The sequence below is a fragment of the Oncorhynchus mykiss genome, chromosome 6, assembly GCF_057628025.1.
Source record: "Oncorhynchus mykiss isolate SJ-2025 chromosome 6, ASM5762802v1, whole genome shotgun sequence".
Taxonomy (NCBI): domain Eukaryota; kingdom Metazoa; phylum Chordata; class Actinopteri; order Salmoniformes; family Salmonidae; genus Oncorhynchus; species Oncorhynchus mykiss.
The window spans coordinates 32,012,897-32,037,521 of NC_143027.1; the positions used below are offsets into that span (position 1 = coordinate 32,012,897).

General features: G+C 40.4%; 1 protein-coding gene across 3 annotated transcripts; it reads right to left on the reverse strand.

The window, feature by feature from the left end:
* Positions 1 to 586: 586 nt before the first annotated feature.
* LOC110525759 (T-box transcription factor TBX5) lies at positions 587 to 23,471 on the reverse strand. Of its 3 annotated transcripts, XM_036979896.2 has the most exons (10): positions 23,312 to 23,400; positions 21,368 to 21,478; positions 19,720 to 19,889; positions 18,825 to 18,919; positions 11,868 to 11,987; positions 9,400 to 9,547; positions 8,736 to 8,888; positions 5,662 to 5,753; positions 2,753 to 2,979; positions 587 to 2,572 (listed from the first exon to the last, which is right to left on the reverse strand). In XM_036979896.2, the coding sequence occupies exons 3-10, from the start codon at positions 19,852 to 19,854 to the stop codon at positions 2,010 to 2,012; spliced, it is 1,533 nt and encodes a 510-aa protein (XP_036835791.1). In that variant the 5' UTR covers positions 19,855 to 19,889; positions 21,368 to 21,478; positions 23,312 to 23,400; the 3' UTR covers positions 587 to 2,009. The 3 variants fall into 3 exon arrangements, with proteins under 3 accessions (XP_036835791.1, XP_036835792.1, XP_036835790.1); XM_036979897.2 differs by lacking the exon at positions 21,368 to 21,478 and having other exon boundaries at positions 23,312 to 23,471; XM_036979895.2 differs by lacking the exon at positions 23,312 to 23,400 and having other exon boundaries at positions 21,368 to 22,794.
* Between the last annotated feature and the right edge of the window lie 1,154 nt (positions 23,472 to 24,625).

Genomic DNA, 24,625 nt, shown 5'->3' on the forward strand with positions numbered 1-24,625 from the left:
TTGTGTGTGCTGTAACGGTCTCATCCTTTCCATGCACTGTGTGTGTCTGAGTGTCTTTGTGTGTGCTGTAACGGTCTCATCCTTTCCATGAGCTGTGGGCAAGTGTGAGGAGTCCTTAACCCCACTGAGGAGCAGAAACACGACACCTTAACGAGAATCACTTCAGGAGGCAAGAGAGAGGGACAAGAGAGTGAGATGGAGGACCACCAACAGTCCTCATGGTGATGCCCGCTCCTGCCCAGTCATCCCCACTCCTCTCTGGGCAGCAGGTCATCTGTGTGAGGGGGTACAGCTGGAGGAGACTGGAGAGGCCAAACAAACTGTCAGATAAGAGAAAACACACACACACACAGCTGCACTCGAACTAGACTACTCTGTTTAACTTCCTTTATCAACACAGCTCAGCTCAATGTTCTTTAACCTGCACTGTAGGAGTTACTCCCTACTCAGCCTTAGTGTGTGTGTGTTGCATGTCTCTTCAGAAGGAACATAAACATGTCAACAGATTGAGTCATTTGAAATTCTCTTCAAATGTATTTAAGTCCTGTAAATACATTTGTATATATACACACACATCAGAACAGAAAAAGTAACAAGCCATTTATTACAACCATGTTAAATATTGTATTCAAAAGGAAATGACAGGAGACGGGAGGGAGAAAAGCAAAAAAATAAAAACTTCAATGGGAAACAAACAACTTGAACAATTCAACCAACACTGTGTAATTTCACCATCTTACAACAAAACCAGCCAAAATCTCAAGGCCAATAAATACTATAAACAACAACAATACAATAAAGTACAAACACTTCTCAAATGATCACAGGACGTCTCTTTTTAAAGTATTGCTTTCGCACACACACACACACACACACGACTCTCTCTCTGCACATACAGTGCTTACGTACTGATCCTCTGTGAACCAATGCGAACTCTTCCTGTGTTAGTGTAAAACACCAGGCCATCACCTGGTTCCAACTAATGCACCCACTGACTCTCAAGGAAAATAAAACAATATCTAGACAAGAACAATAATCATATGGTGTCTAAATATGTTTTAAAATGTGACTATACACAACCTTCTGTGACTATATGACTCCCTTCTACTGGCTTGAAAGGGGGGGGGGGGGGGGTAGAAACACAGACAGAGAGAGAGGGGCAGAGAGAGACAGAAATGTAGTGTTGATCGAGTGTTTATTGGTCAGTTCGGCGTAAAGGACAGTGTTGATTGATAGGTCAGTTTAGATAAACGGAAAGTGTTGATTGGTCAGTTCAGAGAAACAGAGAGTTTTGTTTGGTCAGTTCAGGGGTAAAGGAGAGGCCAGCAGTGACAGCTGCATGATGATGAGATGTGCATATACCCAAAATGCAATGGGACCGTGTACAGGTCTTCTGCCATGCGGCAGCCTCTAAACAAGTTCTCTGTGTTTGTCAGTGTGTGTGCAGGTCTTCCTCCCTGCAGCCTGGTGTAAACTAACAGTTTATCTCTCTTCTGCTCTGCCTGTGGCCACCGCAGCCCCTCTCAGCCGACATTAACTCACAGCAGCCCTGAGCTGAGCTGACACACAGATTAGAAATATGGTTTAGTCTGTTGGATCACAGGGATTTCGGTGGGTCACAAACCAACTGGGAACCACGGCCATAGAGAGACAGTCTCACATCTTCAGGGGACAGGGTGACAGGGTGACAGACGGGTCACATACTGTATTAAAAACAGTCTCAGGAATGAAGCTTGGAACGTTTTAGTTGATGGCATCATCTTTCTTCCTGTCCCTCTAGTTTGAATGCTTATCCACCAAGTTCCTCTAACATCAGTTCCTTCCAGAGAGGTCCCAGTCAGAGGAGGATGGACTTAAACGTAACACACAGACAATCTAACGTTCCACCCATGGCACAGGGAAACACACAACTGGCCAATTAAATCTCTTCACACATAAAATGAGAACACCTCACATAAACATAACCCCAAGCCACCAATCAGAGTCTTTCCCCTACACCTGTGGTCCAATCAGGTGGCCTCGCTCCATTCGGAGACCCCTCCCCTGACATGTGTGTGAAGGGTGTGGTACTGAGGAGGAGATGGGGAGGAGGGGTAGCGGTGGTACTCTGTGAGGGGTGGGCTGGGGTGTTGGGGTGTCTGGTGTGGTCTGGAGCTCTGGGTCTGGCCGTGCGAGAGAGAGTCCCCCAGAGGATGAGAGCCTTGGTGGGCTATGGAGCTCAGCTGAGCGTTCCGGGGACTGGAGGAGTAGGGCTGGTGGGGGAAGGTTGTGTAGGGGTCAGTAGGGGTCATGGGGGCCATGGGTGGAGTCAATGGGCAGCTGTAGGACCAGGATGTACAGCTGAGGTTGTCCAGTCTGGGCTCTGAGCCAGCAAACATACACGCCTGCCGCTGCCCCGCCTCTGACCTGTATGGGGAGTCAGAGAGACCAGGGGGAGAGGGGTGGACGGAGGGAGGGAGAGGGGGATGAGGGTAAGCAGACGGCTGATAGTAAGACTCGTCGTTGCTGGGAGAACTGACGATGTAGGGCTTCCTGTACTGGTGATTCTCTGCTGTAGGACAGCTATCATCCGCTGTGGGGAGAGAGAGAGAGAGGGGGGGGGGTTGTAAGATTGAGTAACACACTATAAAGGGGACTGGTCTTCCACTAACAACGACGATCATAGAAACAAATCACTCCAGAGACTAAGGGGCAATACAAACTGCTCCAGTGTTTACAGTGACAGTAATCGTACAAATGCAGCGTAGCGTACCTTTTCTCTTGTTGCAGTGGTACACCTGCATGTGTTCGTGTGTGTCTGGTTGGGGGAGGGTGTAGGGGGCTGGAGGGGGGATGAGGAGGTCCTGGGTGGTGCTGCTCACCCCATTCTCACAGGAATAGGGGTGCAAACCCAACCCCTTCGCCTCCCCCCCAAACGGACTCCCACTAGGACACACCCTCTGACGCACTGAGCTACGAGGAACCACCGGATACTCCTTACTGAGAGAGCAAGAGAGAGAGCAAGAGAGAGAGAGAGAGAGAGGGGGGAGGGGGAGGGGGGAGCAGAGATATATACTATTTGCAACATATTTTCAAATCATCTTTTAGTCCAAGCACAGTAATGAGACAGCCTTCAGTATTAAGACCACTAAACCACCACCCACTGGGCACACACTGGTTAAATTAACCTTCAATGTAATTTATCAATGTATTGTGACGTGGAATCAATGTGGAAAATACATTGGATTTGAAAAAAGTCATCAACCAGTATTGTTTTTATCTCATTTCAACCAGCATTATAAACATTGAAATTAGGGTAAAACTTCAACTTAAATACATTGACATAACCTGACTAACAGGTTGTTACATCAATCTAATTTCAACATAATCATCAGAAATATGTATACGTTTAAATTGCCTTTGACCTCGTTTCAATGATAGTAAAATGGTATGTTTCAATAAACATCATTGTTTCAACGGTTAAGCCATCAACCTAAATAAAGAGGTATATTGAAATAAAATGTGAAGTCACAGTCCAATGATTTCTGTCTGAACAGTGACTCTTTAAATGGTATATGAGGGGTAATGCACTTGATAACAAGTCCACCATCCAGATGCCTACCTCTATGTACCCTGCTTAGCTTTGGAAACAAGCTGTGCTTGTTTCAGATGAGCTATCATTTCAACACATTCAGACATTAATCAGCTTCCATAGTCATTTCCGTAGACTACCTAAATAACATTGAATAGTTGAAGGTAACTCCTCTAATCTTTCTTACGCAATCTGTATGTGAAAGTAAATTCGAGTGAGGTTGCGTTTATGTAGGCTACATTGACATCTGATTTGCCCAACAAAGGACACCAACATTTCTACATGTAGGTAGGTATCATTTATCCATGGTTGATTGGATCTTTGAAAGTTTAGAAGTAGTTATCGTTAGCCCACATGGATGCCAAATTCATAATATTAATAATACACTTTTATTGATGTACCATCTGTTAGTCAATGTATTTAAGTTGAAGTTTTACCCTAATTTGAATGTTTATAATGCTGGTTGAAATGAGATGAAAACAATACTGGTTGATGACTTTTTTCAAATCCAATGTATTTTTCACATTGATTCCACGTCACAATACGTTGACAAATTACGTTGGAACTACATTGATTCAACCAGTGTGTGCCCAGTGAGCAGATATATGAATATATTTTCGGCAAACAGACTAATTAACGTAGATTTGAAAATATTGTCTAAGCTGCTTGCTAAAATATTACACAATAATTTACTTCCACCCGTTCTTCAATATACTGTATATTTCCATATTTGTGATTCAAAAACCTCAATTACACACTCAGTATTCCTTTCTTTTTGTAGTCTCCCTCCCAGTTTACACACTCAGTATTCCTTTCTTTTTGTAGTCTCCCTCCCAGTTTACACACTCAGTATTCCTTTCTTTTTGTAGTCTCCCTCCCAGTTTACACACTCGGTATTCCTTTCTTTTTGTAGTCTCCCTCCCAGTTTACACACTCGGTATTCCTTTATTTTTGTAGTCTCCCTCCCAGTTTACACACTCGGTATTCCTTTCTTTTTGTAGTCTCCCTCCCAGTTTACACACTCAGTATTCCTTTCTTTTTGTAGTCTCCCTCCCAGTTTACACACTCAGTATTCCTTTCTTTTTGTAGTCTCCCTCCCAGTTTACACACTCAGCATTCCTTTCTTTTTGTAGTCTCCCTCCCAGTTTACACACTCAGTATTCCTTTCTTTTTGTAGTCTCCCTCCCAGTTTACACACTCAGTATTCCTTTCTTTTTGTAGTCTCCCTCCCAGTTTACACACTCAGTATTCCTTTCTTTTTGTAGTCTCCCTCCCAGTTTACACACTCGGTATTCCTTTCTTTTTGTAGTCTCCCTCCCAGTTTACACACTCAGTATTCCTTTCTTTTTGTAGTCTCCCTCCCAGTTTACACACTCAGTATTCCTTTCTTTTTGTAGTCTCCCTCCCAGTTTACACACTCAGTATTCCTTTCTTTTTGTAGTCTCCCTCCCAGTTTACACACTCAGTATTCCTTTCTTTTTGTAGTCTCCCTCCCAGTTTACACACTCAGTATTCCTTTCTTTTTGTAGTCTCCCTCCCAGTTTGATCATTATTTTTCTATTAGAGATTTGCATGTTATAATGTCATTTTACTCTCTCCCTCTCTTGAACACTGGCCTCTCGGTGACCTCAGTGGTATGTAGGGGACAGTGGTCTGTGGCTCCACACACACACACACACACACACACACACAGTGCTGAAAGATAAAATGCTACTCTAAAAATAAACTCTCATCCGCATACCACTCCAGATACTCTCCCTCATCTCTCTCTCTGCTCTCAACGTCTCTCTCAATCTCTCTAACACCCCAGTCCATTCCCTCTCTTCTTTTCACCTCTCTCAGTCTCTCTAACACCCCAGTCCATTCCCTCTCTTCTTTTTACCTCCCTCAGTCTTCACCTAGAGCAGTACAGTGACTCCCCAGTCCTCCCCTCCTCCTAAGTTTACAGTCGATTTCTGAGAGGACACTTACTCAAACCGCCTCACACAATATGCACAAAATAGACTGTCCTTTTCAGAGAGAGAGAGAGAAGGAGAGAGGGAGAGAGAGCGAAAGAGAGAAAGAGAGAGAGGGAGAGAATCTGTACTCACCCCTGTATCTTAGCCATGCGATGCAGCTCCATGTCATCACTGCCTCTGAAGCCCTTAGCGAATGGGTTGTTCTCTATCTTCAGCTGGGTGATCTGACAGGGACACAACACACTGCCTTAGATCACCAAACACCCTGCTCAGCCCTTTGTGTTACTGTGCTGATCCATGAGACACTAAATGTTGAATCTAGACCTGAACAGTTGCTAGAATCTGGGATTCTGGAACACAACATGGAAATTCCACAGACACCGACCCTGTTCTGAAAGTATTCATTTTGAACCAGCAGAATCGCAGTGTAAACTGTTTCCCTAAACAGTTGGCAGGTTTAAAGATGGAATCCGCATTAGGAGAAACAGCGCCGCTGTTGGCCCCCAGCACCTTTGTTATTGTTTTATGGACAAAACAGAGGTGAGGGGAAAAGAACTAAACAAAGTTTGTTGTTTGCTGTAATTTCTTTGTCGTTGTAATTTCCCAAATGAACGTAGCAGTTTCACCAAGGACTCCAGCTTGAAAGTCCTTAAGTGAAATATAGTTGTTCTAGGAACATTTGGGGTGAAAAATATATATTTTCATTGATAATGCCACGGTGGGAAACTTGCCGTTGGTTTGTGTTTTTCTTGTTAGACGTGGTGATGTGTTTATCGCAGCACATGTGGGCTTTCATTATGGAGCGATATAAATGCCAACAGTAACTGAATTAAACCATTTTGAATTTGTGTTCAGGAATTCAATTTGCATTCAATAGTTTAGAATTTTGTATTGCACATCATTTGAACTTGTATTTTATGTGTTTCAGTGTGTGTGTTTCAGTGTCTGTGTGTTTCAGTGTGTGTGTTTCAGTGTGTGTGTTTCAGTGTGTGAGGACAGAGAGAGAGAGATAAACTACAGGTAACTGCCAAAATACAGTGCATTTGGAAAGTATTTGGACCCCTTCTCTTTATCCACATTCTGTTACATTACAGCCTTATTCTAAAATGGATGAAATAAAACAATGTCCCCATTAACCAACACACAATACCCCATAAGGACAAAGCAAAAACACATTTTAAAAAACTAAAAAACAGAAATACCTTATTTACATAAGTATTTATACAAGTATTCAGACCCTTTGCTATACGACTTGAAATTGAGCTCATGTGCATCCTGTTTCCACTGATCCTCCTTGAGATGTTTCTACAACTTGGAGTCACATGTGGTAAATTCAATTGATTGGACAGGATTTGGAAAGGAACATGCATGTCTATATAAAGGGCACACAGTTGACAGTGCATGTCAGAGCAAAAACCAAGCTATGAGGTCGAAGGAATTGTCCGTAGAACTCAGAGACAGGATTGTGTCGAGGCAAAGATCTGGGGAAGTGTACCAAAACATTTCTGCAGCATTGAAGCCACTCCTCAGTAAAAGGCACATGACAGCCCACTTGGAGTTTGCCTAAAGGCACCTAAAGAACAAGATTCTCTGGTCTGATGAAACCAAGATTGAACTCTTTGGCCTGAATGCCAAGTGTCACGTCTGGAGGAAACCTGGCACCATCCCTACGCTGAAGCATGGTGGTGGCAGCATCATGCTGTGGAGATGTTTTTCTGCGGCAGGGACTAGGAAACTAGTCAGGATCGAGTGAAAGATGAACGGAGCAAAGTACATAGAGATCCTTGACGAAAACCTGCTCCAGAGCGCTCAGGACCTCAGACTGGGGCGAAGGTTCACCTTCTAACAGGACAATGACCCTAAGCACACAGCCAAAACAACGCAGGAGTGGCTTCGGGACAAGTCTCTGAATGTCCTTGAGTGGCCCAGCCAGAATCCAGACTTGAACCTGATCGAACATCTCTGGAAAGACCTGAAAATATCTGTGCAGCGACACCCCATCCAACTTGACATAGCTTGAGAGGATCTGCAGAGAAGAATGGGAGAAACTCCCAAAATACAGGTGTGCCAAGCTTGTAGCGTCATACCCAAGAAGACGTTAGTCTGTAATCATTACCAAAGGTGCTTCAACAAAGTACTAAGTAAAGGGTCTGAATACTCATGTAAATGTGATATTTCCATTTTTTTATTTGTAATAAATTTGCCAAAAAAATATGAAACCTCTTTTTGCTTTGTCATTTTGGGGTATTGTGTGTAGATTGATGATATATATATTTTTAAATTCATTTTAGAATAAGGTTGTAACGTAACAAAATGTGAATAAAAGTGAAGGGGTCTAAATACTTTCCGAATGCACTGTGAAGGAAACACCAACATAAACTCTAAGTCTAAGACATAAAGTCTCAATAGGGCGTTGGGCCACCACGAGCCGCCAGAACAGCTTCAATGCATCTTGGTGAAGATTCTACAAGTGTCTGGAATTCTATTGGAAGGATGCAACACCTTTCTTTAATGAGCAATTCTATCATTTGGTGTTTTGTTGATGGTGGTGGAAAACGCTGTCTCCATAAACAGCCATAAGTGATCAATTTGGTTGAGATCTGGTGACTGAGACACACACACACCATTTAAACCCCCTGTGCTCCTTTGAGACCCCTCTTTCATAGTCACTGAGATCTCTTCTTCTAGCCAGGGTAGCCAAAATAACGGGCAACTGGGCATTTTGATACATGACTAAGCATAATGGGATGTTAATTGCATAATTCACTCAGGAACCACACCTGTGTGAAAGCATCTGCTTTCAATATACTTGGTATCTCTCATTTACTCAAGTGTTTCCTTTATTTTGGCAGTTACCTGTATGTGTGTGAGAGTGATTTCACTATGGCGCTGGAACAATAACATATATCATCAAAGGAAAGGAACAGGTCAAAGCTGCCCTGTGATGCGTAAACACTGGGATGTAATCAAACTGGACATGTTGAGTTGAGAACAGTGATCGCGGGGGAAAATGCACTGATTCACATGGCTAACACAAATCTATATACCCATAAAATAACTCTGTACAACAGGACCTGGACAATTTTAACTGTATCAATGCCAAAATAATCCAGAAATGTCTGATCAAATAAGATGAACAAACATGTGACTTTAAAAAAAAAAGAAGAAAAATCATAAATTACTTTGTGTGTTCAGTGTTTCGGTACCTTGTGGTTCTGGTATGATGTCACGGCGATGAAGGCGGTCTCTGAGAACACGTGCGTGCAGAAGGCAGTGTTCTTGGAACCAAACCTGTTGTATTCGTCTGCTTTGACGATATGGAGGCGGGGCTGGTATTTATGCATGGAGTTTAATATGATCTGCAACACAACAAAAACAAATACATTAAACCAATGCTCTAACTCCATCCCACTTGTAGAAGGATATATTCAATAGGCCTATCCATAAATGTGCCCTTGTGTCTGGGCGCATGTTATGCTGAAGCTAAATAGTTTATTTCCAAATGTGTGTCTTTATGTACCAATGCACTGTGCATATGTTTGTCGTTTCAGTGATTTTGTTCACTCTCTGGTAGCCATGCTCCGTGTGTAATAGTAAAGTATTAACAGATAATAGGCCTAGCAGAAAGCAGATAATAGTGTGTGTGTGCGTGCGTGTGCGTTCATCGAGAGGCCTAATCCTAATTGGTGTGACGGTCCCACCAGGCATGGATGAGCTAATGACCCTTAACGTACCTAACATCATTATTAAGGTTACCACTGTTCTAACAGAACCACAGCAGACAGCAGCACTATCCCTTCACACACACACACACACACACACATATACACACACACACACACACACAGGGTAGAGAGGTTGAGGACTAACGTGTCCGAAGGGGTCCAGATGGTTGTTGGTGAGTTTGAGTTTCTGGAAGGAGACAAGCTGACGTGTCCAGTGGCTTCCGGTGGCCGGAGAGTCAGGATGGACGTACAACCTCCCTGGCATGGCCGGCTCCGCCTTCCCCGTCACAGACCTGACACACACATACACACAAAATTCACACATTGACAACTCAACCAAATATCAATCACAATTGGATGCTAATGTGAGAGTCAGTTGGCCCTGGTCTGAGCCAGCCCTGCCCTTTAACCCGCCCCTCGTACTGTGTGTCTCGCTCTCTCACACACACACACACACACACACACACACACACACACACACACACACACTAACCTGGCCATGCTATTTATTGTGTTCGTGGTGCTGTCACAGGAGAGACATAGATCTGACATGCCATGGTGCGCCACTGGCTGTATCTATTATTATTACTAGACCAAAATCCTCCTCACACTTCAACTGCTTTTATTACAAAGAGACACCGCTGGCCCCTGTCTGTTACATCAGGATATGTTCATACCAATACAGGTGTTAATCAGAGCAATGAGGTACAAGCAAATTCCATGCATGTGAACATGTTTCCAAAAACTATTGTCCATGTAGGAAAAATATAAACGCAACATGTAAAGTGTTGGTCCCATGTTTCATGAGCTGAAAGATTCCAGAAATGTTCCATAAGCACAAAAAGCTTATTTCTCTCACATTTTGTGCAGAAATTGGTTTACATCCCTGTTAGTGAGTATTTCTCCTTTGCCAAGATAAACCATCCACCTGACAGGTGTGGCACATCAAGAAGCTGATTAAACAGTATAATCCTTACACAGGTGCACCTTGTGCTGGGGACAATAAACTGGCACTATAAAATGTGCAGTTTTGTCATACAACACAATGCCACATATGTCTCAAGTTTTGAGGAAGCGTGTAATTGGCATGCTGACTGCAGGAATGTCCACCAAAGCTGTTGCCAGATGATTTAATGTTCATTTCTCTACCATAAGCCACCTCCAACGTCATTTTTGAGAATTTAGCAGTACGTCCAACAGCCTCACAACCGCATATCATGTGTAACCACTCCACCCCAGGACCTCCACATTCGGCTTCTTCACTTGCAGGATTGTCTGAGACCAGCCACCCGGACAGCTGAAGAAACTGAGGAGGATTTCTGTCTGTAATAAAGCCCTTTTGTGGGGAAAAACATATTCTGATTGGCTGGGCCTGGCTCCCCAGTGGGTAGGAATATGCCCTCCAAGGCCCACCCTTGGCTGCGCCACTGCCCATGTGAAATCCATAGATTAGGGCCAATTTAATTCATTGACTGATTTCCTTATATGAACTGTAACTCAGTAAAATCATTGAAATTGTTGCATGTTTATATTTCTGTTCAGTATATTTAAAACATGCAAAATGTTCTGGTTTGTTTTATATTATTCCAGGCAAATCAGAAAGTAAACCAAATTCCAATTCCACATTTTCCTTATTGAAAAGCGTTGACGACAATTGGAATTTCAGTGTACTTCCTGAATTGACTGGAATTGAATTGATCCCAACCTTGCCACTTTAATGACAATAGCCTATGACGTGTGTGCATGTTGTTGTCGTGTGTATGACTCCTTAAGTTGGAATCTGTCAGAGAAGAATGCCCTCCAACTGGCAACAACTGGACCGAGCTGGCAAACATGTTCGCTGAAGTTATTCCACTTCTGTCAAATATGGCAGGGAAATGACAGAGCACCGCTGATATTTACAAACAAATAATCTACCCATGCATAACAACATTCACATTAGGCATTAACATAGTCCCTTGTCCAAACATATGACTGAAAATGGAGCGCCCATCTTCTATTGTATCAGATGAATGACGTGTCCTTAAGGGTGCCAAGGAGCTCCATCATGTGACCAGGGAGAGGAGACATACGTAGCACGAGAGGGTTTATGCCGCATTCAAGTCATGTTGGAAATCTGGGACCTCCTAGTTAAAATGAGCGTAAGTTATTTGCATAGAGCTTCATATTGGTTGTATCTGATACTTCCCAGGAGGGAAACTCGGGTAAGATCTTTCTGCAAAGAGTAAGCAAGTTGGAAATGTCTGAGTTTATGAGTATCCCACATCTCCCTTGCAGCCTGGTGCTGACCTCAGTGAAACCTAGCCTTTAATCTGCCCGCCACATGAACCCATGGTACTGAGACTGAACCCGGCAGTCAGGGGCAGGAGGTGTGATGCGCGGGCAGCAGGCTTACACAGGAAACTAGGCCACAGAGCACAGGGCACTGAGAGGGACCGTGACGTCACGGCAGCGGGTAAGCAGGCCTAAACATCCACGTCCCTGCTCTGTGTTATGTTTCTCTCTCTACAATGCTGTTAAAATATAAACTGTTTTACTATTTAGTTTTAGCAGCTCAAAACACATAACGTAGGCTTGTTAAATATATAAAGTTTTGACATATAGCTAGCTTACCATTTATTATCTGCAAACTTGTAGCGGTGGTCATCCGCTGGCACGATATCCATGAGGAGGATGTACTTGGCTTTAGGGTTGAGGCCCGTAACCTTCACCTTGTAGCAGGGGAACATCCGCCTGGCGAGACAGCAACACCACAGACAGTCAGGATCATAGCAATATCAGTAGCCTATCACTGAGGCATAGCAGCCATTGCTGCAGTTGTGAGCAAAACCCGAAACAAAACGAGAAACATCGAAACAATTTACGGAGTGGCTGCGGTTCCAGATTTTCTGGAGGCCCAATTTGTTCTGGCTAAAGATACTGAGATTTCTGCCCCCCTAAAAAAATATGTAGCTGCTGCCCACTGCTCTGTTAACGCTTCCCCTCCTTAAATCGGCGATGAACGACTGTCTGGTGTAGCCTACAAACTTCATGTTGTACACAAAGGATATGGTCGACATGTTCTCTCTATTGAATTCCATGCCTCAGTAGGATATTAAGCATAAGCATGATTTCATGTTCTTTATTCCGGAGAGGAGTTAAGCTACATGCAGCTATTTACATGTTGAACACAAAAGACATGATCAACATGTTCGTACAAACTCAAGTGGGGAGTTGCATGCCGCTATCTAGGCAGCATATCAAACACAAGCAAGACACAGTCACAGTCCAATTAGCGATTTAAAGTTATTTTCAATCATCATTGTGAACATTGGCTAAGCAGGAAGCAGACAGGCAGTAAAAGTAGCAGTGTTTTTTTCAGCAACTCTGGCTAGTGGCTTCCGTATGACAACTACAAAGATTAGCCTCCATCATCACACAACATGCAGATTGTTTTTTCTCCAATGCAATGTGTAGGGACTGCGTCCCTCTTGTGCAAGTGCAATATCCAATACAACAGACAGATATGGTTGTAGGCAGTCTTCATAAATCACTGCAGAGTTTTTATTTAAACTGTTCAGAAGTATGAGGCAGATACATAGTCCGCTGGGCACACCATGTCACTTCAATGTGGAAATGTGGGTAATATTTGGTTGAGGTGTTGATCAATGAGATTTCAACCTTTATTCACCCACTCAAAAAGACAGACAGAAGTTGAATTGCCAACGTGTCATCACTATGCTTTCAACACTTCTGAAATCACAGCCAAATTCCAATGGAAAAACAATGTCCGGTTTTTGGTTTAGTGATCATCTACATGTGTTATCGCTGTACTTTCAACCATTTAAAAACACAACAAAGTTCAAATGGGAATGCAATGTCAGATATTTTGTATTTGGATCTCATAGCACAAGCAAATTACCTGGATAGCAGTTGAGATTACATTAAAAGTACATAGTGCAAGTGATCAATGCTGTTCCGAGATTCTGCACAGGCTATTATAGCAATTGTAAAGATCTCCACAGACCTGCAACCTTTGCATGCTATCTTGATCATGCACGCTTTCTAAGATTACATAAAAATAAATGTATAGTTACGTTAGGCTAAACTCAAAATGTGGCCATTTTAAGATAGAAAAAATACTGTTACTTTAGTTTCTAAAATAGTTTTAGCTTTAGGCTATTGACAACGCAAACAAATATCAATATTTAAAGGATATTGAATACTTGGATAGTTTCATCTGAGCCACAGCCTTAATTCTATTCTTTAAAGTTTATTTTTGGTTTAGTTGGATATGTCAATCCAAAACTTCAGGATCATTTGTTAACTTGTCAACAAGTTAATAGGCTATTTATTGCATTACAAAAGTGATATTAAATTGTGTTTGGTTGTCAATGCAACTAAATATCAACATTTGAATCTTTTGTGCCACTGATTTAGACTGGTTTTAATTCCAGTATTGTCTACAAATTACTAATTGATCAATTGGATCCACATCTCCATCTCAACAAAGAATCAAAGTTAAAGACTAAATCAAATCTAACTTTATTTAAAGTGTATTTCAAATTTGATTGGATTTAGTACTATTGTTCAACTTAGATTTTTGTTTGAGATGCAGAAGTGGATCCAACATATCAATGAATAATTTGTGGACAAACTGGAATTAGTCAGTGGCACAGATGGAACTATCCAAGCAGAAGATACATCTCCTTCAAATGTTGATATTTGGTTACGTTGGCACAATTCAATATCCAGATCGTCTACAAATGAATAATTGATATAGACGTCTTCACCTCAACCAAAAATCTAAGTTAAATAGTAGGACTAAATCTAATCAAACTTTAAATGCACTTTAAATAAAGTTTGATTTAGTCCTATTCTTTTGCCTTGATTTTTGGTTAAGATGGAGACTTGAATCCAATGATTAATTTGAAGATTACATTTGAAATCAACCAAAGCTTGAAACCCTAGGCCTATACCGTGCCTATACAGTGCCTATACAGTGCCTATACCGTGCCTATACAGTGCCTATACAGTACCTATACCGTGCCTATACCGTGCCTATACCGTGCCTATACAGTGCCTATACTGTGCCTATACTGTGCCTATACCGTGCCTATACAGTGCCTATACAGTGCCTATACAGTACCTATACCGTGCCTATACCGTGCCTATACCGTGCCTATACAGTGCCTATACTGTGCCTATACTGTGCCTATACTGTGCCTATACAGTGCCTATACCGTGCCTATACAGTGCCTATACAGTGCCTATACTGTGCCTATACTGTGCCTATACTGTGCCTATACCGTGCCTAGTGGAATTACGTTTTTAGACATTTTTACAAATAAATAAAATGAACAGCTGAAATGTCTTGAGTCAAAACGTATGTAACAGCATAGCTTCCGTTGCTCTCCTCGCCCCTACCTGGGTTCGAACCAGGAACCCTTTGCACACATCAACAGCTGCCTACCACGAAGCATCGTTACCCATCACTCCACAAAAACAACTACTTCAAGGTCTCAGAGCGAGTGACGTCACCGATTGAAACGCTATAAGCGCGCACCCCGCTAACTACCAAGTAATTTCACATCGGTTACACGTATTCAACCCCTTTGTTATGGCAAGTAAAAATAACTTCAGGAGTAAAAATGTGCTTGAGTCAGATAAGTTGCATGAACTAACTCTGTGTGCAATAATGTTGTTTAATATAATTTTTTTCACACTTTGAATGGTGTATTACTACACCCAGTTACTACAAAAATACAGGTGTCCTTCCTAACTCAGTTAACGGAGAGGAAGGAAACCACTCAAGGATTTCACCATGAGGCCAATGGTGATTTTACAGAGTAAAATGGCTGTGATAGGAAAAAACTGAGTATGGATCACCGACAGCGTAGTTACTCCACAATATTAACCTACATGTATTTTAGAATATAAAAAAATATTACAAACATGCATCTTGTTTGCAATAAGGCACTAAAGTAATACTGCACAAAATGTGGAAAATAAATACACTCTTTGTCCTAAATACAAATCATTATGTTTGGGGCAAATCCAACACATCACTGAGAACCACTATATTTTCAAACATAGTGGTGGCTGCACCATGTTATGGGTATGCTTGTCATCGGCAAGGACTAGGGAGTTTTTTAGGATAAAAAGAAAAGGAATAGAGCTAAGCACAGGCAAAGTCCTAAAGGTTTAGTCTGCTTTCCAACAGACACTGGGAGACAAATCCACTTTTTAGCAGGAAAATAACCTAAAATACAAGGCCAAATATACACTGGAGTTACTTACCAAGATGGCTTTGAATGTTCCTGAGTAGCCTAGTTACATTTTTGACTTAAATCGGCTGAAAAATATATGGCAAGACTTGAAAATGGCTGTCCAGCAACAATCAACGACCAACTTGACAGAGCTTGAAGAATAAAAAATGTAAAAAAGGGCAAATATTGTACAATCCAGGTTTGCAAAGCTCTTAAGAGACTTACCCAGAAAGACTTCAACTGTAATTGCTGCCAAAGGTGATTCTAACATGTATTGACTCAAGGGGTTGAATACTTATCTAATCAAAATATATTTGTGTTTTATTTAAAAAAATCTTCCACTTTGACATTAGATTATTTTGTGTAGATCGTTGACAAGAAAATGACAATTTAATCACACTTTGTTTATGGAAAAAGTATTGTCAATTTTCTGTTGAACCCTGCGTTGAATTGAAACATAGCTCTAGATGACTTTGCAAATGCGATATAGGCCTAAATAGTATCATTGATGATCTCTAAAGTACAGTTACATTTAATTTCCTCTGTTAAACCTACCCTTTGGAATGACTTTGATAGCTATAGTGAATTTTGTTATTTAGAGACCTCTCAATAACCATTCTCACAATAGTACATTGGTACTAGTCAGTGATAAATATCAAAGCTAAGCAGAGCTTGGTTAAAACTCTGGATGGGAGAACAATGACTAGCTCTAGATAGAACAACTCTCCAGTAGGAAGTGCTGCTCAGCCTATTGTTTTTTTCTGATGGCAGATATACAGTGAGCTACAAAAGGGACAAAAAGTACTGGGACAAATGAACTTATATGTATGTGTATTAAAGTAGTCATGCCTCTGTAACTTTCTCACTCATCAATATTCACAATTCATTCAGGATGATCAGTCATCATGATAGCATCCACATGAATGTAGAAGTATTTTGAATGATATTCTTATTTACAATAAAAGTGAGTAAAAAAATGACACAATACATTATTTACTGTTAATTTCTATTGGGCACAAAATAATCTGAAACACAACCAAAACAAACAGCAAATGTATCCAACAAGTTTGTAGAGTCACAGGCTTGATGGAATCATTGTGTGCTAGGAATATGGGACTAAATATGACACTTTTGACTACCTTAATACACATAAGTGAATTTGTCCCAATACTTTTGGTCGCCTAAAATTGGGCGACTATGCACAAAAAGTGCTGTACTTTCTGAATGGTTCACCCGATATGGATGAAGATTTCCTCAAATTAAAGCTGAAAGTCTACACTTTAACCTCCTCGTCATCATATCATTTCAAATCCAAAGTGCTAGAGCACAGAGCCAAAACAACAAAGATTTGTCACAGTCCTAATACATAGCATATTGGCCAACTATGATTTTTCAGTGTAAACATGTTCCTGTTGATTCAGGAGTTAAACTCACTCTGTAGGAGTGAAATGAACCCTAAGTGGTGTAAAAGAACCCCCAGCGTTGGTGTTAATAACCAGAGTTATTTTGTACAGTGTGAAGAGTAAAACAGTCCCACCAAAACCCCGCTTATCGTTATCATATCTCCAAGCATGCTCTACTGCAGGTAGATTTTTTAAGATTATTTTTAATATCTGTGTTTTTGCTTTTGATTGATTTATTAATCTTATGCTACACAAAGATAAATAACATACAATCAATGAGTTAGATTTATTGTACCTGTTACTGAAATGGTTGTTCCAGTTTAAATGGTTCAGGTAGTCTTCTTATCAACTTTCCTAAACCTGAAAGTCATTCTGAATGCAGGTTGCAGGTGATTAAAAAATTCCAGCTGTTGAATATCCTAACTCTGACTGGATTCCAATAGGAATTACACATCACTTTGTAAACCAGCATAATGTGGCTTGCAGGCCTGATGTGGCCTGTAAACCAGGAGTATCCTAACACCACTGTGTATGGGTAAGCCATCAAAGTAAGGCCTTATGATATATGTATTGTATTGTCATAGAGTTTAATTTTAATGATCACATATGACTAGGTACTCACTTGGTGAATGCCACTGGCCTTTAAAATGAAATAATGAAATAACCATGTCTCTGTCACTAACAAATACAGTCATGGGTGCAAACTCTACAATTCACTCGAAAAGAAAAGGCACCCGGGAAATATGCAAATGAGGCTTTACACCATAGTGTTAAAACAACACCTAAAAAGTATCTACTGTAACACTAGAGGTGTTAATTTCTTACACTGAGAAAGTTTAACAGCATCAGCACTAAGCAAAGTGAGTTCAGTTTACTCTAAATGAAGTGTTTTACGCTGTAGGTGTTGCATATTACTCTACAGTAGAGCTATGCAAACACCACACCCAAGTTCATTTGAACACTTTAAGAGTTAAATTGGGAACACTGTAACAGAGTTAAATCTTTAACGCTTTCAAAAGTGTTATTTTAACACTAGTTCAGTGGGACTCATATGTTCACTGAAATTAGTGTACATTTAACACTTTCAGAGTTAAATGTATTCCATTGATATTGCTGTATACTTTTGGAGCTCACTGTAAATTGAAGCTCCAAAGCTGTTTCAAAGGTACAAATTCAACATATTTTAAACAGGGTTTGTCTATGTGTTGAAGATATAATGTTGTTTCAAAGGTACAAATTCAACATATTTCATACAAGTTTGTCTATGTTGAAAACGGGTTACAATGATGGCATAATCCTGTGGTTGAAATGTCACCTTCCAAACAACAGTTGATTTTTTTTCTTCTTCAAATCCTATGTATTTTCACGTAGATTCCACGTCACAATACATTGACAAGTTACTAGCTACGTTGATTCAACCAACCAGTTTGTGTCCAGTGGGAGGATACATCATCATGGTTCGATCAGAAGAGGATGAGTAAAGAGAGAAACGTGAAGGGGGGTGAAGTGTGAGCAGCAAGAAAAAAATGTGTGCGTAGAATAACACGTGATTTGGAGGCGTAGCTTTGAGAAAGAGGTTTCCCCAATCATTTATTAGGCTAATGAGAAAATTGTATTACTTGATAATGTGTACCCGGCCAATAGCCTATTTGTTATGGGCCTAATTATAAATACAAAACGTTACAAACAGTAGGCCTAATCACACAAATGTTACATGTTTAACAGGTCTAGGCCTAGTGGACACATTTTTATTTTCCCTAAATGTTCAGTGTTAAAGGAAGCTCAAAAAACCTATAGCCTAAGCCTAACGTAAAAAGAGAGAAAACCATATGTACTAGTTTATAGGCTTAATTGTAGCCTATAATGGACACGAATGTTCATTCTCCTCTAATGCAAGAACACATATAGCACGCATTTACCTTCCCGCTTTAGTGATAATCATCTCTGTTCCGACCTCATGGAACTTCTCCCACAGCTCGCGCTCGTGCAGGTAGACTTTTATTCCCTCCATCCCCTGAGAACAGAGAACAGATGAGATAAGAGATATATATACTGAATATTTCAACCAAAGTCCCGATCCCTCCTTGAAGGACGATCCTACCGATAGGCCTACATAAACTTAACTGAACATTGTAAAAACAGTTTAAAAAACAAACAAACGTAAGCCTTTACAGCCTGACCAATAACAATGTATTTTATCTTAACGAGACTGTTGAACTATTGGAACGGTTTGATTAAAATGACAATACGTTTGGCCATATATTAATATTAATAACAATAACTATTGTAAGCCTATTTATTAGATGCTACATAGGCCTACACTGTTAAATAGGCTACTGAAGGTTTCACATTTATAAGAAAAGCCCGATATTTTTACTAACTGAGTTTGACACAGATTTAACCAGAGTCAGTCAGTCAGTGTTGCTCTGGGCATGTTCTAGGTAACCAACCCACTGTTTAGAAACCAAATCTAGGTCATATTCAGCCCCGCGTTCCTAAAATTGGCTATTTGTTTCTGCTTTGAAATTAAATGCGCTACTTCGTCGACTTTAGTTTTTAAATTGGGGGAATAATCGTTTAAATTAGTGGCCTATATTATTCAGAGTATTTTCATTTGTTCTTTTCAATTGGCTATGGGCCTACTATAGACTATTAACTTAATGACATTATTTTCAACAATTACTTTCACACTTCGCTTTAGAAGAGAAAATCATGCATAAATCGTGATCACCCACAATTTAAAAAAAAATACAAGTGCATCGTTTTCATGTTTTGAAATATGTTACATTTACACACTCACAAACGGGAAGTTACCTGCTGTGTGCACGAGGTCTCCGGTGACGGTGGAGAGCTGGAGCTAGTGTGATTCTCGGGTTTGTTCTCTTTCGGTGATTCGGTGTCTGTGTCCATGCGCTCTGGGATGGCGAACAGGTCCCCGCCGTTAGCCATCACACACTCTACAGTACCTGACACCAAGGGACACACTGACGGGATAGACACGATACGACACAACACAACACACACACACACACACTATTATCTGATAGGCCTAAAATACAGTATGTTAATATTTTATAATTAACCTATCAGGCCTGGGATAACAGAGATGATAATAATGATTTGAATTCAATATAAACCTCAGTCTAATTTCCCAGAAAATATGACAAAATTCAAACTAAAACTATATTACAAAATAAGCTGTGTTGTGCATTTGAAAACACCTTGGGACTAAAGAAATAAGCTCATACATAAATGGTCTAGGTAATCAAATGAAACAAATGAGAAAAAATAAGCACAATTAAAATATACATTTAAATAAACATTTAAATGTCTATTTAGATAGTCAATGAAATGTATATAATTCTGATTTAGATAGTCATCTGCAACATGTAGTCTTGTTAAATATCAGTAGGCTAAGGCTTTATCTATTATTCATCTATTATTTAAAAATGTGTTTTGGCTAAATCACAGCGTGTGCATATTTAACAACGTGTAATAATAACAATAGTAATAATCATTATCATCATAATAATAGAATAACAGTCATAATTAATAATAAGATAACAATAATAGGAATAGGCTTAGTGATCATAATAATGTATGTAACATATCGTTACTAATAACGCGTAACAATATCCTACTAGTGATTAAATATGCTATTAGTAAGCTAATAGATAGACGGTTATATAAATATGCTATTATTATAAGCTGTGAAGGATCAGGGCCCACTGGTAAAACATTGTTTTTTATATAAATATAAGTTTTATATAAATTAAATTATTGACAATAAAATGTACAGTGACACTAAATCCAAACAGTGTTTCTAGACGAGCGAAGAGGGGTCCAGTTTGGCTTATTGTTGGTAAAATCCCGGACTGCACCTCACTGTACCAGACCTGGCCTCAAATACATGCGTATTTACTAGGCCTATTTGTTATTGAAATACTTATTTTCTGTGTATTTGAGTATTTTCAAATAATGTGGCCAAATTAGCTACTTATATTGGAATTATTTGAAAGTATGTGCAAGTAAATTCATGTAAATAGCCGAAACTACAGTATTTTGAAATAGGATACTTATTTCCATTATTTCAAATACCCCTTGGACCAAACGGACATTGGCTAAAATGCATGGCCTATTTAAATAGTTGTATTTGAAAATACACTTGTCTGTGTATTTTCAAACACTTTCCAAGTGTTTCCAAAAACATTCCAATATTCAACTAGCCTACTTATATTTTCAAATAAAAATGATCCAAATACTTACTTCGAAATGTCTTTAGGCTATTTCAATTACTTTCAAAGAATTTGAACACAGGTCTGCACTCTACATTAACTCTGGACCCGAATATTGAAGACATAGAGACAGCCGTCTAAAGCCAAGCCGTTGAGTCTAAACAACACCTCATCCAGCCGCACACATTCACTTAAACACTCCTCACACACTCTTCCGGTCTGTGTACCTCATGCGCTGTTCTGCTTCGGTCCTGGAGACCAGAGTTCCACGGTCATCCTGGTGTGTGTGTGTTGGTTAGATCAGTGTCCAGAGTCGCTGTGTCACCTAATCCGAAATTCTCCAAACACGCAGACCCACAGAGTTCACCGAATTAAATAGAACACTCCGTCAGACCTCCGTCAGTAACGCATTATTATGGGGAATAATCACACTGGACGAAGGTTAGGCTATATACGTTTAGTATTTTAAAACTGGATTGTACCATGCGTCTGAATGAATTTCCCTATGTCTGACTAACCGTTGACGGTTGCCGAAGCCAGCCTAGTCCACCAGAGACCCCTAGTCTTTTCCTGCATTCCCCACTCCTCTCCCTCTATCTCCATGCAGCAGTCTATCGTGTGCGGAGCTGGAGCTCGGTTTGACCCTCAAATCAGGAATTACCCATTTCAAGGCACCCTCTACGTTTTTCAGCCCCCACCCCCCATCATACCCTCGCGTCATAGCCAGTTACTGAAATAATGTAGGCCTATAAGATTGCTCTCCCTCCCTCCCACACCCCACCCCCCTTTCGCTCAGACACAGAGAGCGCAGTGGCCTTGTCATTCATGCTAATAAAGATGCTATGGTATCTGAATCTGAAAGAAAGACAGAGAGAGACAGAGAGAGAGACAGAGAGCTTTAGCAACAGTGGCCTTGTCATTCATGCTAATAAATATGCTATGAATCTGAGAGACAGACCGAGAGACGGAGAGAGAGAGAGAGGAGAGAGATTAATTTATTTCCTGCATGGTCAGGGATTATTTTAAGAAAATGGAGGTCGGTTTATGAGGATTTGGTTTGATGTAAAGAGCATGAAGGTACTATTATCCCTATTTCCGAGGGGAGCAATTTCTGTAAATACATGCATGCATGATCTCAGGATATAAATACTATAATAAACTGTGTGGTTTGAACCCTGAATACTAATTGACTGGCAGCTGTGGTATCAGACCTATACCACTGCGATAACAAAATATGTGTTTTCCTGCTCTAATTACGTTGGTAACCAGTTTATAATAGCAATAAGGCACATCGGGAGTTTGTGGTATAATGGCCATATACCACACCCCATCGGGCCTTATTGCTTAATTATACTCTTTCCCTTTCTTATATAATAGCTAGGATAACCTACATGTATATTATCTCAAAGGATACCATCCTCCACACAGCATTTCACTGCAGGGCGCTGCGTCTGTATTAAGAATCGAGATAATCAACCGGTCGCATCCATTACAGTGCAGCTCTTGAGCAGAGTCAACCGGAGTTGAAGGGGTCAGCATGAGGTAAACAGGCGCTCGTTTGAGCTCTGCTCTCTCCGTTAGGTGGAATATACTTGACTCTGATTTTAATAAAATAATCAATCCACGAGCACACACACACACACACACACACACATTGAAATAGGATTGGCTTGCAGCAATACAGCCTATTACTTTAGTGTGAAATTATAGCCTGGACTCATTGGTGTAAGAAAATAGGCCAACATCGCGTAAACATAGCCTAATTATAACCTAATCTGATTTGCTTTTCACACATGTTCTTGGCTACTGTACTGTAGTTGGCTACTGACTCTGTAGCCTTGACATTCTGCTTCGATAATGCTCTTGTTCCCCAAAACGGTCATTTGTCACAGCAATAAACTCGTTATTACAGAATTGTCACCAGAATTTTGGCTTTTACGCATGCAGTGTCCCGAGTGCTCTAAAGCGCAAGGTTTTCATCAATCCAACAATTATTTCCTAAAGTGATAGCCTAGCATATGATTTAGGCCAATATTAGGCATATTAGTAAAAGGCTAGACACTATTTTAAAAAAATCACAAATAAGAGGACAAACACCTATAGCCAGTCGATCATGCATGGTCTCCAAAACAGATCAGTAGTAGGTTATTTCAACAATTGTTGTATTTTACCGTGTTCAGATGGCAGTTCCGCGCTGGGACATTTACTGTCTATTCGGTCAGTAGCGGAGGTCTAGTGTGTCAACCGTCCTCAATGGTCTCATATGAAGCAATCCATGCGTATGTGCTTCGGGGCATGCACATATGCCTAGAGCATGTGCTGTCGTGTAGTGGCATTGAGATTGTGGCTCTTGTGGAGTTGGCATTGATTTCCGTCGCTGCGTGCACCACACACGTCACTTCTCACATAACTGACCCCACTGTGAATAATCACAAAGATATAAAGTCAACATTAGGCCTACACTATACTACCACCAGTATGTGGCATTTCAACTGCCAGAGAAATGAATGGAAATGACTGATGGACAAAGATCAACATTCTATATTGATAACCGGGTGATGTGAGAGTGTTCTGCGAATATCAGACGACAACTGTTTCTAAACGTAATGTGCAGTGGAACTCAGGCCTCTGGATCGCCCCTCATGCCCTCTGACTTGTACGTGTTCCCTTTTATATTTGGGGCCTTGGGCCCTGAGAAAGAGAGAAAAGGATAGAGACCCACTAACATCTACAATCCTAATCCTGCGCTGCGAATCAGAAACATCAGCCTCAGTGTGATATACAAAAATCTTGAAATATTTTGTGTACAATATTTAGAATTCCGTTAAACAATCGTTTCGAGATAGTTGGCCTACACTCACAGTATATTTATAGAATAGGCCTATTTCATGTTTGGTCAAGTGATGGTCGGTCGTCTTTTCTGGCTGCGGTTGCATGTGCAGTTGTGAACGGGTATGATTTGTATGATTGAGATGAAATAAAGTCTGACTCTTTCTCAGTACTTTCTAGACCGATGGTTTAAATTCATAGCTATAATTGTAGGCCTCCATGTGTAACCACATTCGGATCCAATTTCGAACAAAAACATTCATACGAACAGCAACTGTTTGTGAGAATATTTTTTGGTAGGTTATTGTTTGACATGCGTGTTGGCTTGAGGGACGCGCATTTCCAATTCATCTTTTTAATAATTTGTGTTTTATAAAACAAATAAATGGCATAATTCGAAAACTGTTGTTCTTTATAACTTCAATGTACCAAATATATCAGATTGTTATAAACGAATGTAGGGGACTATCAATACATTCAAAGAGGTATTTTAAATAAAATCAGATTAGGAATTAAGCCTAAACTTATTATTTTTTTCAATGATAGGCTATATTTTTAGATTTAGGTATATATTAATGCAATGTATTTACTTCATCTTAAACTGACTGGCAGGGAGTGAAACATCCAATAACCAAATCATAAATGTAGAAAGCCTA